The sequence below is a fragment of the Macaca fascicularis genome, chromosome 7 (assembly GCF_037993035.2).
Source record: "Macaca fascicularis isolate 582-1 chromosome 7, T2T-MFA8v1.1".
In the NCBI taxonomy this organism is placed as follows: Eukaryota; Metazoa; Chordata; class Mammalia; order Primates; family Cercopithecidae; genus Macaca; species Macaca fascicularis.
In genome coordinates this window covers 85,043,677-85,061,408 of record NC_088381.1, presented here as the reverse complement: position 1 = coordinate 85,061,408, position 17,732 = coordinate 85,043,677, and the positions used below count along the sequence as shown (strand labels likewise).

Below are 17,732 nucleotides of genomic sequence, written 5' to 3'. Positions count from 1 at the left end.
CTCAACTTCATTGACCTGGTTTTAGCAAACACGCCACCTCCTCATGCTAGGGCTGGAGATACTAGCAGCCAGGGATGTGTGTCTAAATGAACACTGTCAGCCACATGTTAGTGCGTGACTCTGGTATGCAAGAAAGGTTGTACTTCATTTTCTTCTACTTAATTCTAAGCCCCAATCCTCCAGGCTTGTGGGAAATTCAGCCCCAGTCATTACCGGGCTCTTCTCCATGCCCACGACTGGGCAAAGGCCCCAGAGCCTCATGCAGTAGATAGTGCTGGGGAGACCTCTGTGGTCATCAGGCCCAGTCCTTCCTGGGGGCCACCAAGCCATGCTGCTCACCATCTCAGAAACTTCAGAGGCTGGAGCAGAGGCGAGCGGTGGAATGCAGCTAGCAGGAGGTAGGATTTCAGCAGGCGTCTCACATCTAAGTCTCCCTGGCTGCTGTTACCAAGTACCAAGGCCTAGGTGGCTTAAACGTTTATTCCTTACAGTTCTGGAGGTGGAGGGTCAAAATCAAGGTGCTAACAGATCCCGTGTCTGGTGAAGACCCTCCTCCTGATGTACAGACCACCGTGTCCTCTCATGGTGGAGAGTGAGCGAGCCTGGGTTTCTTTCCCTTCTCACACTATTCCCAGCGTGGAGGCTCCGCCCTCATGACAGCTAACCCTACTCACCTCCCACAGCCCCCACCTCCATGGCTCCAACATCTGCATTTTGCAGAGACACAAACATGCATTCCATAACATCTTGAAAGTCTTCCATCAGGCAGCTGCTGTTTTTGCCCTGAACGATTGCAAGTGCCTGGGCATGACATATGCCCCAGCCCAGGGGGAGCCGCATTGTAAGGCCATCGTCTCAGCCCCCGACTCAGGCTGTCCTGTCTCCGCAGTGCTCATCGACCTGCGGGAAGGGCCTGCAGTCCCGGGTGGTGCAGTGCATGCACAAGGTCACAGGGCGCCACGGCAGCGAGTGCCCCGCCCTCTCGAAGCCTGCCCCCTACAGACAGTGCTACCAGGAGGTCTGCAACGACAGGATCAACGCCAACACCATCACCTCCCCCCGCCTTGGTGAGTGTCTTCACTGGCCCCGGTTCCCCGGGGGCTGCTGTGTCTCCTGCCCAGTGAGTCCTCCCTGATGGTGAGGTTCTTTCAGCTAGAAAGCCCCCTTCTTGGGCCTCACTTGTCACACAAGGCTGACATGTGTCAGTTCTGTAGAAGAGGTTTCAAAGATGGAATTCCATTCCCTGTTGTGGAACTGGTGTTTGCTTACTGCTGTCTCAAACACAGGCCCCTGAGCATCCCCCTCACCCTTTTGCCCAACACAGAAGAATGTTCCACAGACATTGTAGGTTTCCTGTGCGTGAGGAATGTGAAGGGAAGTGCTTCTTTCTAGAAATGAAAGCTCCAGGGACATCCTTCATGATGCCGTGAGGATGCACACGTGGGGCACACCCCAGGCTGATGCTCGAGCGGCAGACAGGTGTGGTGGAGGGCTGCAGACTGTGTGCGTGGTTTGGCCCTGGGTGCTCAGAACCTGGCCTCTTACCAGTTCATGCCCCAGGTCAGTGGTGATGTGAGGAGACGAGGAGCACTTAAAGATCTGGCCAGGTGTGGTGGCACATGCCTGTAAATCCCAGCACTTTGGGAGGCCAAGATGGGTGGATCCCTGAGGTCAGAAGCTCAAGACCAGCCTGACCAACACAGTGTAACCCTGTCTCTATTAAAAATACAAAAAGTAGCCAGGTGTGGTGGCACATGCCTGTAGTCCCCACTACTCAGGTGGCTGAGGCAGGAGAATCGCTTGAACCCAGAAGGCAGAGGCTGTAGTGAGCCAAGATTGCGCCACTGCACTCCAGCCTGGGCGACAGAGTGAGACTCTGTCTCAACACATACAAAACAATGATATAATTCCTTTTAACAGAGTTTCTGTTTTGCTAAATAGAAGTCCCTGAGAAATATTTTCCTACCTGAGGCTGGAAACTCACTGAAATGCAGGGGATTTGTAGCATCTTTGTTCCAGGGGAGGCCTTTGGGCTGCCGGAAGTATAGTTGTGGCTTTTGCAAGCACGGGCCTGCTTGGTGACTTCCAGAGACCACCCTCAAGCAGGGCCTTCTCTCTGTACAATCAAGACCCTGAAGGATATTTGGGCCACTTGTATGTCTTGGACCTCATGCTTTTTGGGGTCCTTTGATGTTCACTGTTCCATGTCGTCCTGTTTTATAAATGCCTACAATAATGGTACCCTCAGCCACAAAACAGTAAGTGTCACTTAGCTTGGAAGCAAGGTGGCCTGTGCCCTCTTCCCTGGAGAGGCAGCCAGACCACCACGCTGTCATGTGGTTGGGTTTGGATGCAAGGGTACGTCCCTGTGACAGAAAGTGGCACCCCCAGTGCCCTGGGAGGAGGCATGGCCTAATCAGTGCATAGGGTTGACATGTGCACAAGGGTGAGGGAGCCCAGACGGTGGGACCACAAGCCCTCCCTGGGCGTGCATCAGGACACGCCTAGGCCATCCCTGACCCTGGGTGTTCTCTTTTGTCCCCTTAGCTGCTCTGACCTACAAATGCACGCGAGACCAGTGGACGGTGTATTGCCGGGTCATCCGAGAAAAGAACCTCTGCCAGGACATGCGGTGGTACCAGCGCTGCTGCCAGACCTGCAGGGACTTCTATGCAAACAAGATGCGCCAGCCACCGCCAAGCTCGTGACGCGCAGCCCCGGGGGTCGCTCACGGCTCAGACTCGAGGTCTGAAAGCCGCCCACCCCCAAGCGTATCAGCCTTGCGGCCATGCCCCCACAAGGCTACCACAAGAATACAACTGCATAGAACATGAGTGTGGACTTGACGTTTGCCATTAAAGCTTCTGTACTTAATATATTGTTAACAGCCACTGGATGGCTTTCTACAGTGAGGAAAAAGTAGGCATGAGTCACAAAATAACTTTAATTTCTAGGATTCCAGGTACCTCGAAGGGGAGCACCTCTGGCAGACAGCCGTCAAGAGAGACATCATTTAGTGTTCCTGTCTTGGCTCGCTTTCGACATTTGAATTCCCAGTGCTTGGTATATCATGGAGGAAACATCCCCAAAACGAGACATGTTAGAAGAGGCTTTATTCTGAAAGCCGGCGATACCCTGGAGGGAGGGGCAGGTGTTGGTGAGCCTCTACCCGTGGCTTCTCTGGAGAGGGCCGGGCTGCTGAGCCCACGTTTTCTCTTCATCTACCTTCTTGACCACATGAGAACCAGGACATTGCCTCCATGCCTGTCTCTGACAACATAGTGTCTAAATCCTAGGTGTTGCCTTGGAAGTCTCGTCCCTGAGAGTGTAAACTATGTATGCCAACGAGGACAACAGTGCCACGCAGTTCACACCACCCACATGGCAAGAATGTTCCAAGACAGTCTGGGTTTGGGGAAGCATCTAATTTTCAGAGCTCTGCTGTCCACCGTGTAGGGAAACAGAAGGGCCTTTCTTCAAGGTGCTGTGAAATGGGAAACGGTAATTGTGGTGATGGGGTTGCTGCCTAAGGCAAAGGTAAGCTTGGGCCAGCTTCGTTGGGGCAGATGGGCATCTGCCCCACCTTCCAGGAGCATCTACTCTGGCCCACACTTCCTAAAGCTTTGCACCTTAGAGATGCTGTACCACATCCCAGTGGCTTTCTACCAACCTTGGCCATTTATCTGAAGACGACATTTGGGACCTCTGAGGACAAAAACCCAGGCCTAGGATGTATAGAGCAAGGCCTGACTGCTCTATCCTGGCACGGAGCAGCCTGATGTGGCAGGACCAGGGGAGGAACGCCATCTGGCCCGCACTGCTGCACACCCACTGAGCCTTCCTGTAGCCCAGACTCTGTGGTAGCCATTATCATCACGCCTGTCATCACTGACCCATCTTCTTGGTGGGGCAAGGATGATGCACAATGAAGGTCCTTCCCTCCTGCTACCCTCACGCCTGGTAGCAGATGAACAGAGTGGCCTCTTTGAGAACACAGAGGATGGTAGAACTCTGCCTGCAAGGAGGCCAGGAAGGCTGGAAACAGAGACCCTAGATGCCAGGAGGCCTGTTTTGCTCACCAACTTGGTGGGCATTTCATGGGTGCTTATGTTCTAGGACTTTACCATAAGAAACACACCTCCTCCCTGATTTCAGACAGAAGGTCTCACTTGGACTAATTTCCATGGGATCATCTCCCAGTGCTTCTTGATTTATTGGTGCTGTGTTTCTGTGTTTTGTTTTGTTAGATGTCACAACAGTAGAGTTAGCTTAAATCAGAAAGAAACCTCTCTGCGTTCTCCACCCTGTCTGACGAGCTGTGTTTGTGTTTGGACTACCCCAGAGGCAGAGAAGCGGTAGGGATGTCAGGGAATTTACTCACTTCCACTTGAATCAACGAGAAGTGTTGAGAAACTTCTGTGGGTGCTCTGTGGAAAGAACTGAGAGTGCCAGGATGGAGCGGCCCACCCTCACCCCGGGGGCCTGTGCAGAACCCTGTCCTCCCCGTCAGGCCTGGCCACCAGAAGACTCCCCTGAATTCCCATTTTCACAAAGCCCTCAAAATTTTGGGGGAGCTGAGATTCCATTTCCTTCATCCCCAAATGAACTGTTAATTCACCAAAAGACATTTAGACTTTTGCAGCCAAGGAGCAGAGCTGAGCTAGCTCACTAAGGAAGCCTTAGCTTGGTCTCCTGCATGGGCCCCGGGCCTCTAAATATGCCCCCTGGTCACCCTGGCAAGGGCCCCACACCCTCAGAATGAAAGGGATTGATTGGGTTGTCAGACACCCCCATTAGTTCCCCTAAAGTCCGCATCTTTGGAGCTCTTTTAGCTCATTTTTTTTGTTTTTTTGGTTTTTTTTTTTGAGATGGAGTCTCGCTCTGTCACCGAGGCTGGAGTGCAGTGGCGCGATCTTGGCTCACTGCAAGCTCCGCCTCCTGGGTTCACGCCATTCTCCTGCCTCAGCCTCCCGAGCAGCTGGGACTACAGGCGCCCGCCACCACACCCGGCTAATTTTTTGTATTTTTAGTAGAGACGGGGTTTCACCATGTTAGCCAGGATGGTCTCATTCTCCTGACCTTGTGATCCGCCTGCCTCGGCCTCCCAAAGTGCTGGGATTACAGGAGTGAGCGACCGTGCCTGGCCTTTTAGCTTATCTTGAAATCCACCAGCCTGCCTTCCTGTTCATGGCACGAGCAGTGATTTCAGTGAAACCATCATGACATTCTTGTCCCACTATGATCACAGCAGTGATGTGTCTGTATTGTTAACAACACCCTCTACTGTCCCTCAAGTACTGTACCTTTGTGCTTGCACACGTGTTACTAACTAGAGCCTCACGATCCTATGGTGCTATTTTTATTGGTGCAAAATGAAACCCTCTCAGTTGACCATGGCTTGATATGATCAGAATGCAGGAAAAGAGCCTCAATGGCAATAATATTGTTCTTTTTTCATTTCAGAGTCAAATGTATATATTTTCCATTAGTTAACTTGCATTACATACTGTACCCATGGTATTTTTGTTTTACTTTCTTTTTGGTGCTGGTTTTGAAAGGAAAAAAAAAAAAAACAGAAGACAAACATTGGATGCCATTATACATGAAAAATTAATCATTTCATTGGAAGCAAGTTGAATATGTGTAATAAAATGTTTTTCCATAATGGTTTTAAGCTGTCTGTGAAGTAAAAGATGAAAGCCAGTCCTCAGGGCTGACGGGGAGGCTGTGTCCTTCCCCACTGTGGCAGTCACCTGGCTTGCCAGGGACTTGGCTGCGGGGAGCCTGCTGGCCACAGCTGGAGTTGGTGTCAGAGGTCACTGGGAAATGCAGTTCTGAGGGATGGCTGCATCTCCATGAGCGAGTGCTAACAAATCATTCAGTCCTGGCCTCATCCCTTTGTGGTTGCAAAACCCTGGGTGGGGACATGAGGGTCTGACAGTTGTGCTGGGAGCCTGTGCATCTGATGTAGAGCAGCCACTTCACTGGCAGAGCAGCCCAGGCTCCAAGACCTGTGCTGCAGAGTGCAGGCCCTGGCCATGCTGGCCGGAGAGCCATGCTCAACTCTCCACCCGCTACCCCCACCCCACAACCCTGCCAACAGCCCTCACAGCTTCCCTCCGCCAGCAGATGTGACGGCAAGTCACGGCCCTGCACATCCCCCAGCACTGCGGACAGGACAGGGGTGCCACACCACCACCACAGTGGGAACAACCACAGCCATTTGGATGCCATCTGGGCCTGACATGGAACACACATGTCACAGCTTACAGGGATGGGGAGTCCATCTCCTCCCGGAGTCAGGAGAAACCTCCACACCCACAACCTTAGAGCCCTCTATTAAGACTAAAGCAGGCCAGGCGCAGCAGCTCACACCTGTAATCCCAGAACTTTGGGAAGTTGACATGGGAGGATCACTTGAGGCCACGAGTTGATCAGCCTGGGCAAAATAGTGAGACCCCTGTCTACTAAAGTTAGCTGGGTGTGGTGGCATACTCCTGTAGTCCCTCTCAGCTACTCAGAAGGCTGAGGCAGGAACATCACTGGAGCCCAGTAGTTGGAGGCTGCAGTGAGCTGTGATTGTGCCACTGTACTCCAGCCTGGACAACACAGCAAGACCCTATCTAAGAAAAATGGAGTAGCACCCAGAAATCTCACTAACGAAATAAATAATTTGACAGACAACATACTGCCCACAGCCCCCTGGTCACTGGAAAACCCGTGGTTTGTGTTAATTCTTGAGAACCATCGCCCACCTGCCTCCAGGACATGGAACCCTCTCGTCCTTCCTCCGTTCTGCCCTCTCTGGCGGGTTGGCTTTTAACAGCCCTGTTTGCATGGAATTTCTTCATGTTCTGCTTCGATTCCTGGATGGCCCAGTGATTCCGGTTTGTTAGATGAAATTGACAAGCTCTCCATCAGCAAGTGTTGAGTGGGCGTCTGTCAGGGACCAAGCACTTCCTAGAACCGCAGAGAATGCAAAGGAACAGAAGTCCTACTCAGGAGCCCACAGCCGTCCTACTCAGGAGCCCACAGCCCCACAGGGCAGAGAAGCCTGGAGATGCACAGAGCTGGGAATGAGCCAGAGGAGCACAGCTCCGAAGAGAGAAAGGTCAGGATGTCCTCTGTGGGTTTGTTCACTGACCTGGACACAGACTAGAAGGGCTGGGGTTGGAAGCTTTTACTGCAGCGCCCTCTCTGTGTAAAAGGTCTCAGCAAAAGCCCTTGCATTTCTGCTTCCAGGTACAAACCTACCTGCATGTGTCCACCTTCTCTGCCTGACAAGGAAGCGGTGCCCAGCCCTCCTGGAAAGCCAGCCCTCCCAACATCACTTGACATCCCCCCCACCACCCCAGCAGCACTCCACACACCGCCTCACTTCTGGTCATGAACTCCCCTGGCTTTCACCCTCTGCTCTGCACTAACGCTCTTCTTGACAGGTCACCAATGACTTCATGGCATCAGGTTGCGTGGACATCCTAGTGTCCTGTTCCCCAGCTCCCAGCGGCCCTCCCCTTTGACGCAGCCCCTCTGCAGCACCACCCACTGCTGACTTTCCTCCCCTCTCCCCGCCATCTGGCTAGTGATGAAGTGCCCCAAGCTCAGCCCTCCACCCTTTTCTATATACTTTCTCCCTAGGTCATATTACCTGGACTCAAGACTTTCTAAACCACGTGCATCCTGTTCTTTTCCAAGTGAACATTTTGGGCCCTGACAGCCACCCTGGCCCACCTCTGTACTCACGCGTGACTCTCCACGTGCATACTCAATCCCCCGGGAAGTTTGGGCCTAAGATAGCGCTTCATAGTTGTCCTAAATCTGCAATTTGAGCAAGGGGTTTGGGGAGGGCCACTCACCTCTGCTGGGGTGGCTCAAAGGACAAGTAGAGACTGGAAGGGTCAGAAAGGCTGTGGTCTTGCACCTGTGGCCGCTGATGCCAGCTGCCAGTCAGAACTTCAGCTAGGACCATCAGCCGGGACACCTGCAAGGGGCCTCTCTAAGGGATGATGGGATTTTGGTGGCAAACATCCTGAGAGTGAGCTGCACAACCTCTTGTGACAACTCAGAATTTCCACAGCATCACTCCCACCATACTCTAAGAGCAAGGCAGGCACAAAGGCTCAGTCGAGTTTAAGGGCGGCGGAGGGGACAAAGCGTCCGCCTCTTGCTGGGGGTGGTGTCAGGGTTCTGGAAGAGCAGGTAGAGTGGGGAACATTGTTATGGCCATTTTTGGAAGATTCACACACATCCCCTGTATTCGTTGGGCTTCTCCAGGGAAATGGAACCAAGAGGATAGATAAGAGGAGATTTATTATGGGAATTGGCTCACATGATGATTGGAGGCCAAGAAGTCCTGCCATCTGCTGTCTGCCAGCGGGAGACTCAGGAAAGCTGCCACTGCAATTCAGTCGCAGTCCAAAGGCCGGAGAACCGGGAGTTCTGGGGGCAGAGGAGAAGACGGATGGTCCAGCTCCAGCAGAGAGTGCAGATTCACCCTTCCTCAGCCTCTCTGTTCTATTCGGGCCCTCTGCAGATTGGATGGTGCCCACCCACCTTGGTAAAGGTGGATCTTCTTTCCTCAGCCTATGGATTCAGACACTTATCTCTTCCAGAAACAGCCTCACAGACACTTCCGGAAATCATGGGCATCCCTTAACACAGGCAAGTTGATGTATAAAATTAACCTTCATACTCACACATACATGTAAAATACACTCACCCCTCCCCCACCTCAGCCCTAAAGTCTCATCTCCTTTCAGCATCAGGCTCAGGACTGCATCCCCTGAATCAGGTGCTGATGTGGCTCCTCCAGCGTGGCTCCCCAGGCACAGGTCCTTGAGCACTGGTTCTAAAAATCCCAAGAACTAAAGACAGACATCCTCTTCCCTCCACCGAGAGGGTCAAGAGAAGATGGTGTCAACAGCATAAGACAACCACTGCAGACACTCCCTATTTTAAAAGGAGGGAAGGCACATGACAGGCACCGTCCAGCAGCTGATGTCCAGCCTGGCACATGGAGCCAGTTCCATTAGGCTCAGTCCTACTGCCAGGGAATTATTCTCCTTGGACTACCTCCAGGAGCCAAAGAGGCTTTTGGCATACTGTAATTCATTCTTAATGATGGGGAGGCATGATTCAATAAAGTGTCCTTCCTTTTGGAGAGCATGTCCTGACACGCCCCCAGGTACTGGACTCCTACAAACTTCACTGATAAAATGATCCTTCAGTCCGGGCACGGTGGCTCATGCCTGTAATCCCAGCACTTTGGGAGGCCGAGGCGGGTGGATCAGGAGATCAGGAGATCAAGACCATCCTGGCCAACATGGTGAAACCCCATGTCTACTAAAGATACAAAAATTAGCCGGGCGTGGTGGCATGTACCTGTAGTCCCAGCTACTTGGGAGGCTGAGGCAGGAGAATTGCTTGAACCCGGGAGGCAGAGGTTGCAGTGAGCTGAGATCTCACCACTGCACTCCAGCCTGGGTGACAGAGCGAGACTCCATCTCAAAAAAAAAAAAAAAAAAAAAGAAAAAAAAAGAAAAAAGAAAAAAAAAAAAGGCCCTCAAATCTCCATGGGGCTTTTCTCCCCCAGCCTAGAGTCCATGTGTCCTACCACGGCCTCTAGTTAACTTGCCACTTCCTGCTCATCTGGTCTGATTAACGTGATGTCACAGATACAGTGGATCAGCCCAAGTTCTTGGGAGAGTCTTTACAATCCAGGCCCTCTCAGGCTATATCATAATAGAATTAACATCAGCCCCAGGGAAGACAAGCGGAAACTTGTGTCTGTCACACTTCCTTGGCCCCAACTCTTCCTTTCTAATATGGATGGAAATGAATGCCTCCCCCAGTCACTGACCATCTTCCTTGCATCTGAATCATGTTCATCTGCTCTAGCAAAGATATCACACCTGGCATGGCAGTTTGCGTGGGGCTCATTCTTGGATAAAATTGCAGTAGTCCACTGTGGTCAGAGAAGATCCACTCTGAATTTTGTAGAGGCCAGACTGAGAATTGTGCGGAAATATGATGGGGACAACCACAGCAGCATCCTTTAGGTCTTTAAGAATGAGAATCAAATATGCTATTCTCACTGGGTTGCAACATCACTATTGATTTACTGTCTTGCCTGGTGTCATGAGTAGTGCAAGATTAGAGATAACCAGGTCCACAAACATTTGTATCTTTCTACAGTGTCAGACTTTTACTGATGCCATTTCAATCACACAAGCCCAAAGTTCCCTGGAGTTCCCAAGTATGCCGTTCTCCTTAGTACTATCCATTCACTTGGTAGTCAGAGCCACGGGCACCGGGCTCAAGCCCCTCCAACAGGTCAGTCAATATTGCAAACCATGCATAATAGTACACATAGTGACTCACGCCTATAAGCCCAGTACTTTGGGAGGCTGAGGCAAGTGCATCAACTGAGGTCAGGAGTTTAAGACCAGCCTGTCCAACTTGGTGAAACCCCATCTCTACTAAAAATACGAAACTTAACCAGGCATGATGGCAGGTGCCTATAGTCCTAGGCACTGGGACTCTGGAGGCTGAGGCAAGAGAATCACTTGAACCTGGGAGGTGAAGATTGCAGTGAGCAGAGATCACGCCACTACACTCCAGCCTGGGTGACAAAGGGAGACTCAGTCTCAAAAATAATAATAATAATAATAATATACATAGTCACTATATAAATGTTACAGATTAAACATTCCACAGTAAACAAAGTAACATTTAACATCAAGAGAAAAAGATTGAAAGAATTAACCAACCAGGCCAGGGGAAGTAAGACAAAAGGAGTCCTGGGCTGGGTTGGCCGGTCCATTGGTCTTGCAAGGAAGCACCTTTGATATGGCAGAGCCTTTGGAGGCAGATGCCAAGTTCTTATCATAAGTGACTGCAAGACGGTGTCATTAAGATGGCCTGTTCAAGCTGCTGAAGGGCTGTTCTTTTATGGTCAGAGTCCTCTGGCGAGAGCTGATAGTATTAAATAGAAGAGTATGCTTATTTGTGACCTTATCTGGTTGGATGCAGTCTTAATTTTTTTATTTGTTTCCTAAGCAAAACAGTTTCCTTATCCTTGTTGGCAAAGTGCCCTGTGAAATATATAATGGAGGGAGGCCAAGGCGGGTGGATCACGAGGTCAGGAGTTCGAGACCAGCCTGATAGTGAAATCCCGTCTCTACTAAAGATACAAAAAAATTAGCTGGGTGTGATGGCACGTGCCTGTAATCCCAGCTACTCAGGAGGCTGAGGCAGGAGAATAGCTTGAACCCAGGAGGCAGAGGTTGCAGTGAGCCGAGATCGCACTACTGCACTCCAGCCTGGGACAGAGTAAGACTCCACCTCAAAAGAAAAAAGAAATATATAATGCAGTCTTTTTCTAAGATGGAGTTAGTTATGTCAAGGGTGCTCTATACACCTGGGGAGAGGGAGGCAGTTTCACAGGCTTCCACTTGGCCCTCCCCACTACAGTAGTTCTTTACCCTACAGGCCAAGGACCAAGTCCACGCATTACCCGTACACATTTAGGGAAGGGGAAACTATCACTGGGAGGCTTCATGGACCCACCAGACCCACTGTAGCCAAACCTGGACCAGGCCCCATTTATTATGTGAACTCCATCCCCCGTCACTCTGAAACAGGGACCACAATGACACTCAGTATCTGGGGTATCAGTGTCAACTTGGATCCTGTGTGCAACAGTCCTCTAAATGTCTGCGTATATTTCTCTCCAACAAGTAAATGGTTGTAGGTTCCTTTAGGGAAAGATTGGGGGCAAATAACTTATACCCTTCTCCCTGGGACCCAGCCTCTCCTTCAGTCAATGGATTCTGGGCATGAAAACCAGTTCAGACTGGAAACTGAGCAAGATATCATGTTTGACAGGATGGTTGCTCTTGTGATCATCCTTTTTTATTGAATGTGTAAACTGAGTAATACTATAAATATACAACGAATTGAGTTATAGATGGGAAGTTGGCTGCTCATCTGTCTTGCCCTAGTAAGGCTCTATTAACTATTTCCAACCGCTATCTGTAGCTCAGTCCCCTCTGCTCCTTCTCTGACCTTGCTGCTCATCATGATCTTACACCCACCTTTTTTCTGAGTGTGAAGGGCTTACCCTATGGCTTTGTATAGGGATCCTATTAGCCTAATTGCTATCAGGGAGCCCAGTTCTGCACAGCATCCCCTGCTGTCAGCCATGACCTATAGGGGACGGTTCTGCTGGAACTTCTCCACAATGCGGCTGCCCTTTCAGCAGGACCTCCTCACTGCTTTGGGAAATGGAGGAGTTTCCCTCAGACCCTCCTATGGAACATCAGAGGGGGGTGGAAGGTGTTCCAGCCTTACAGAGAATATCCTCCCTAGCAAGCCCAGCCTCTGACTCCTCTGAACCCTCTGTCTCTACCTACCATAACACATTTTTTTTTTTTGAGATGGAATCTAGCTCTGTCACCAAGGCTGAAGTGCAGTGGTACAATCTCAGCTCACCGTAACCTCCATTTACCGGGTTCACGTGATTCTCCTGCCTCAGCCTCGTGAGTAGCTGGGATTACAGATGCCCGCCACCACGCCTGGTTAATTTTCGTACTTTTAGTAGAGATGGGGTTTTGCCATGTTGGCCAGGCTGGTCTTGAACTCCTGACCTCAGGTGATCCGCCCGCCTCAGCCTCCCAAAGTGCTGGGATTACAGGCGTGAGCCACCATGTCCGGCTCCTACCATAACACTTCTACTGCACTTTGCGAGACCATCACTGTCCCCGAGATTCTGTGAGCCATCTGCCTCCCAGGGTCCTCGGGAGGGAGTTAAATCCATGCAGAGAACTCCCACTGCAAGAGGTAGAATTCCCCCCTTCTACCTTGATGTCTGCTGTTCCTTATCCAGCACCTCAGATCCGGTCTGGTACACTGTCCTGGCGTCTGCATGTCCATTCTTGCTAGGGCCTGCAGCTCCTTCGGGGTCTAGTTCCTTTCCCCCTCCACCCGAGTTATATTGTGACTTAGGAATCTGGTGACCAGGAGGGGAGGTGGGGGAGATCCTGATTCTAACACAGCATTTGTATTATCTTACAAGGCAAAGGCCTCAGCATCATCTTTAAGCAAGGGAGCAGTGATAGATCGCTTTAATAGGGAAGAGAGGGCCACTTCTGCAGGCTGGAAAATGTCTAGAGAATGTGGGGTTTCAGTTTTTAGGGCATTTACTGAGGTATCCGCCCGTTCCAATCCCAGAGTCCCACTCCTTCCTAATCAGGATTGTGACCTTCATGTAGCCAACTTCCTGGGGTTGAGAATTCAACCTTCTCTGAAGCTTCTGTAGTCATTACCATTAAAGCCTGGCCTGATCCTCAGCTCTTTCTGTCCCCTTAGGACATAAAGGCCTCGTTTCACACTTCACCTTAAATTAGTGATTAATCATCTGTAGCATTTTTATTGTCTTTCTCCAGTGCATCGCTAACGCTGGCAACAGCCACTTAATTTCTTTGCCTTTGAATTTCTATTTCCCTGTATCTTTCAAATGACTGAGCTATTGCACCATCAGTGAAGGCTTAATCATTGTCCATACAGATGCCAGAGACTTCCTCCTGGGAGGTTGGTGGGGGGAGGGGGGTGGTGTGGGGGGAGGGAGGTGATGTGGGGGGAGGGGGGTAGTACGGGGGGTCCTTGTATCCAGCTGGCAGGTGATGGCAGCTCCAAAGTCCTATCTTAGGGTCTGCTTCCTAGGACCACTCCTGGCACCATCTGCCTTAGTTTGGGTTCTCAGCAGCCAGTCTGAGATAGAGGCTTGTGGGGAGGTTGATTGGGAGGTGCCCTCGGGAATCCTGTGATGGCTGAGAAAGGATTTGGCACAGGCAGGTACCATGGGGAGCTGTAGAGTGGAACAGTTGTCTCAAACAGAGGCAAGAGGGCAGGCCTTCATATATCACAGGACGAATGCCATCTTGAGAGTTCGCTGTCTTCTGCTGAGAGGGTGTTGGGGACAGACTCAGCTGTGAGCAGCCACCACTCCTGGCAGCGGGGGACACCCCTCAGTCCTGAGGGAGGATCTGTGTGGCACACCACACCATACACCATATGCCTTAAACTTAGATTTTTCACAAATTAAATTCCCAGTTAACTGTGGCTTCCCCAAATCAGTAAATGGCACCACTAACCAACTAATGTCTGATATCAAAACATCAGAGTCACCTTTCTTTCCTCGGTTTCCCTTCCTATCCTCAACCCAATTCAGCCACAAGTACCATTGGTTCTACCTCCAAAGGATGGCTCTAATCTGCCCACTTCTCCCCATCTTCACTGCCACACGGTGGCTGTGCGCCAAGTCACAGACATTTCACCAGGACCCTGCAGTACCTTCCTATCATAGTCCATTAGGGCTGCTATAACAAACACCTTAGCCTGAGTAATTTACAAACAGAGACATACCGCTCCCAGTTCCAGAGGCTGGAAGATCAAGGCACCAGCAGAATCAGTGTCTGGTGAGGACTCCCACCGTACTTGAAGGGTCTGCCTTCTCACCGAGTCCTCACATGGTAGAAGGGCGAACATGTTCTCTGGTTTCTCTTAGTAAGGACTCTAATCCCATTCATGAGGGCTCCACTCTTGTGGCCTAATCACCTCCCATAGGCCCTACCTCCCAACACCACTGCACTGAGGATTAAATTTCAACATCTGAATTTTGGGAAGACACAAACGTTCAGACTATCACATTTCCTGACCGTCTCCCTCCAACACACTCTCCACACCCTAGCCAGGGTAATACCAGAAAAACGTAAATCATAACAAAAACATAAGTGACATTTCCTGCTTAACACCCTGATAGCTTCTCACCCCTGTGGTCCTCTCAGACCCCTGTTCCCTCCTCTCCTACCCTGTCCTTCCCACACAGGACGCCCAGCCAATCTCCTTTCTGTCTGCTGCGAGGCTTCCGCCCTCTTTCCTGCCTTCGGGCCTCAGCAGGTGCTGCTCCCCGCTTAGGTAACACACCCATCTCTTATCCTGATGGTCTTTCCACTGCTGAAATCTCTGCATCTGTCATGTCTCAGTTCCCATGTGACCCCTCACACAGCTGTTCCAAGCATCTAGCTAACACGGCCTCCCAGTCACAGTTACTGTCTGTCTTTAAGCACCCCTCAGTACTTCTCATAACCCAGTATTATTAACGTTTTTGCTTGTGTAGTATCACTTTCCCGTCTAGAAAGCAAGCTCCCCACACAGGGAACTCATGTAGCACTTTTGTATCACTGGAGCCCCGATGCCCAGCATGTGTACCTGCTAAGTGAATATACTTAACCTTTGTTAGTTCCCATTCTATTGTTTACATTATTTTCAGATAAGCTAAAGATTATACCAAGACATGTTTATACTGGGTAATAAGAACATACTCTAACTTTTTTTTTTTTTTGAGACAGAGTCTTGCTCTGTTGCCCAGGCTGGAGTGCAGTGGCACATATTGGCTCACTGCAATCTCTACCTCTCAGGTTTAAGCGATTTTCCTGCCTCAGCCTCCCAAGTAGCTGGGATTACAGATGCATGCCACCACACCCGGCTAATTTTTGTATTTTAAGCAGAGGTGGGGTTTACACCATGTTGGCCAGGCTGGTCTTGAAACTCCTGACCTCAAGTGATCCACCTGCCTCAACCTCCCAAAGTGCTGGGATTGCAGGCATGAGCCACCACGCCTAGTCAAACATATTCTAATAATTTTTTTTGGCTTATACCTCAAATGATACAAACATCTGGACAACCAGTTGTAAATCAATAAGGAAAAGATGCTTACCACTTTCCAAATGCTCCCCGTTGCCAACAGAGATAGGTGTTTCCAGGTGGCTGTCATGGTGATAGAAGCTGTTTTCTCGCTTTTTCATTTTATCTGTGGAATAGGAAAGTGACGACTCAGAAGGCAGAGAACGTTCATGGTCTAGGAGAGGATCATTGAAAAGCCTGATGTGGCACCACCACCTGGTGTCTCTAGAATAAAAGCTCTAACTGCATGGCTCATGGTATCCTCAGGACAAGCCCGCATGCCGGCTGGGACCCAGCGTGACATGGGAGCTCACCCACTTTGGGATTTCCTTAACCAGGGACCACTGGCATGCCTCGTGTGCTGTGAACTTGTCATCCCCGTGGCTTGGAAGCCCCTCCTCAGAAAGACATCCCCTTTCAGAGCCTGAGCAGCCACAACATTTCAGGGGACAACATTAAAAAATGACCAAGATGACCAGACACGGTGACTCACACCTATAATGCCAGCCTTTTAGGAGGAGGATCAAGGCGGGAGGATCACTTGAAGCCAGGAGTTCAAGATCAGCCTGAGCAACATAACAAGACCTCGCCTCTACAAAAAAATAAACAATTAGCCAGGTCTGGTGGTATACTCCTGTAGTCCCAGCTTCTTGGGAGGCTAAGGTGGGAGGATCGATTGCTTGAACCCAGGAGGTTGAGGCTGCAGTGAGCCATGATCATGCCACTGCCCTGCAGCTTGGATGATAGATAGAGACCCTGTCTAGAAAATAAAAAAAGACCAAGAAATATGAAGATTTTCCTCCTAGAATTTCTCAGGAGAACACTGGGATTTCCCCTGGAAAAGACTAGACGCTCATGTCTGGGGGAATCTATCCCATTGTGGCAAAAAGTGAATCAGAGTTTGTTGGAAGCCTGGTGTGGTGGCTCACACCTGTAATCCCAGCACTTTGGGAGGCTGAGGCAGGCAGATCACTTGAGGCCAACACAGCAAAAACCTGTCTCTTCTAAAAATACAAAAATTAGCCAGGCATGGTGGTGTGTACCTGTAGTCCCAGCTACTCGGGAGGCTGAGGCAGGAGAATCGCTTGAACCTGGGAGGCAGAGTTTGCAGTAAGCCGAGATTGTGACACTGCACTCCAGCTTGGGTGACAGAACAAGACTCTGTCTCAAAAAAACAAAAAGAAACAAACAAACAAAAAGAATTCATTGGTAGCTGGAGCCCAGTAGAGCCAAAACAAAACTCCTTCCTGGCAGAGCCATCAGGATAAACGTCAGCCCTTAACAGGGCTACCACAGATCCCACCATTATCCATATTTACGAACAGCCCAGCACTGCTGTGATGAGGCTCAGGGAAAATGACAGGGTCCCTTAAGTCTCCAACAAGCTCTTTCCTCCCCACCCTGTCTCTCTCTCCAAAATTTTATCTTTCCATGCACCCGATCTTACCTTCTCACTTTTCTGCCTCTTTCTCGTGTATTTATTCTCTCCTCTCTCCCTACATCCGTCTCCTTCCCTCTTCCCTCCCTTTCCATTTCCTGCATTATTTCCCACCTTCTCCAATTTAAGAGGATTATCCACTTCTGACTTGGCCCCATCATAGATGCAGAAACTTCCACTGAGGGTCAGCTGGTAGATCCCTGGGGACTTGGGGGCTGCCCTAAGGGCTGTGTTTGTACTGAGCCTTTAGAATACCAAGTACCCTTTAAAAATTCTCTTGCAAACTACCCACCCAGGATCGTTGCAGACTATTCTTTAGAAGTTTTAGAGGTCTCTGTGTGCTCACTTCCAACTTATTTCTGTGTGTGTGCCAGTCACACGTTCAACAATCCTTTGGCTCACGATGCATCCCCAGCAACTGGCTTTCTCGCCACTGAGGTTAGTTTTAACATGCCAGTTGATAGTTATAAAACAGCAATTCTGGAAATCCCATCCAAGGATTGCTCTGTATTAACACATCATTAAAATAGTATATTGCAAAGTCAACATA

At 50.2% G+C, this 17,732-nt stretch overlaps 1 protein-coding gene across 4 annotated transcripts in view; it reads left to right on the top strand.

The window, feature by feature from the left end:
• ADAMTS17 (ADAM metallopeptidase with thrombospondin type 1 motif 17) overlaps positions 1 to 5,665 on the top strand; it is a 363,322-nt gene extending 357,657 nt beyond the window's left edge. For all 4 annotated transcript variants that reach the window (XR_012415486.1, XM_015453452.4, XM_015453451.4 and 1 more), the window contains 2 exons: positions 890 to 1,067; positions 2,548 to 5,665. Coding sequence is in view for 3 of the 4 variants with exons in the window: in XM_015453452.4 (XP_015308938.1) it covers positions 890 to 1,067; positions 2,548 to 2,708 (339 nt within the window). In the remaining variant the exon portion in view is untranslated. The remainder of the gene's footprint in view (positions 1 to 889; positions 1,068 to 2,547) is intronic.
• The last annotated feature ends 12,067 nt before the right edge of the window (positions 5,666 to 17,732 follow it).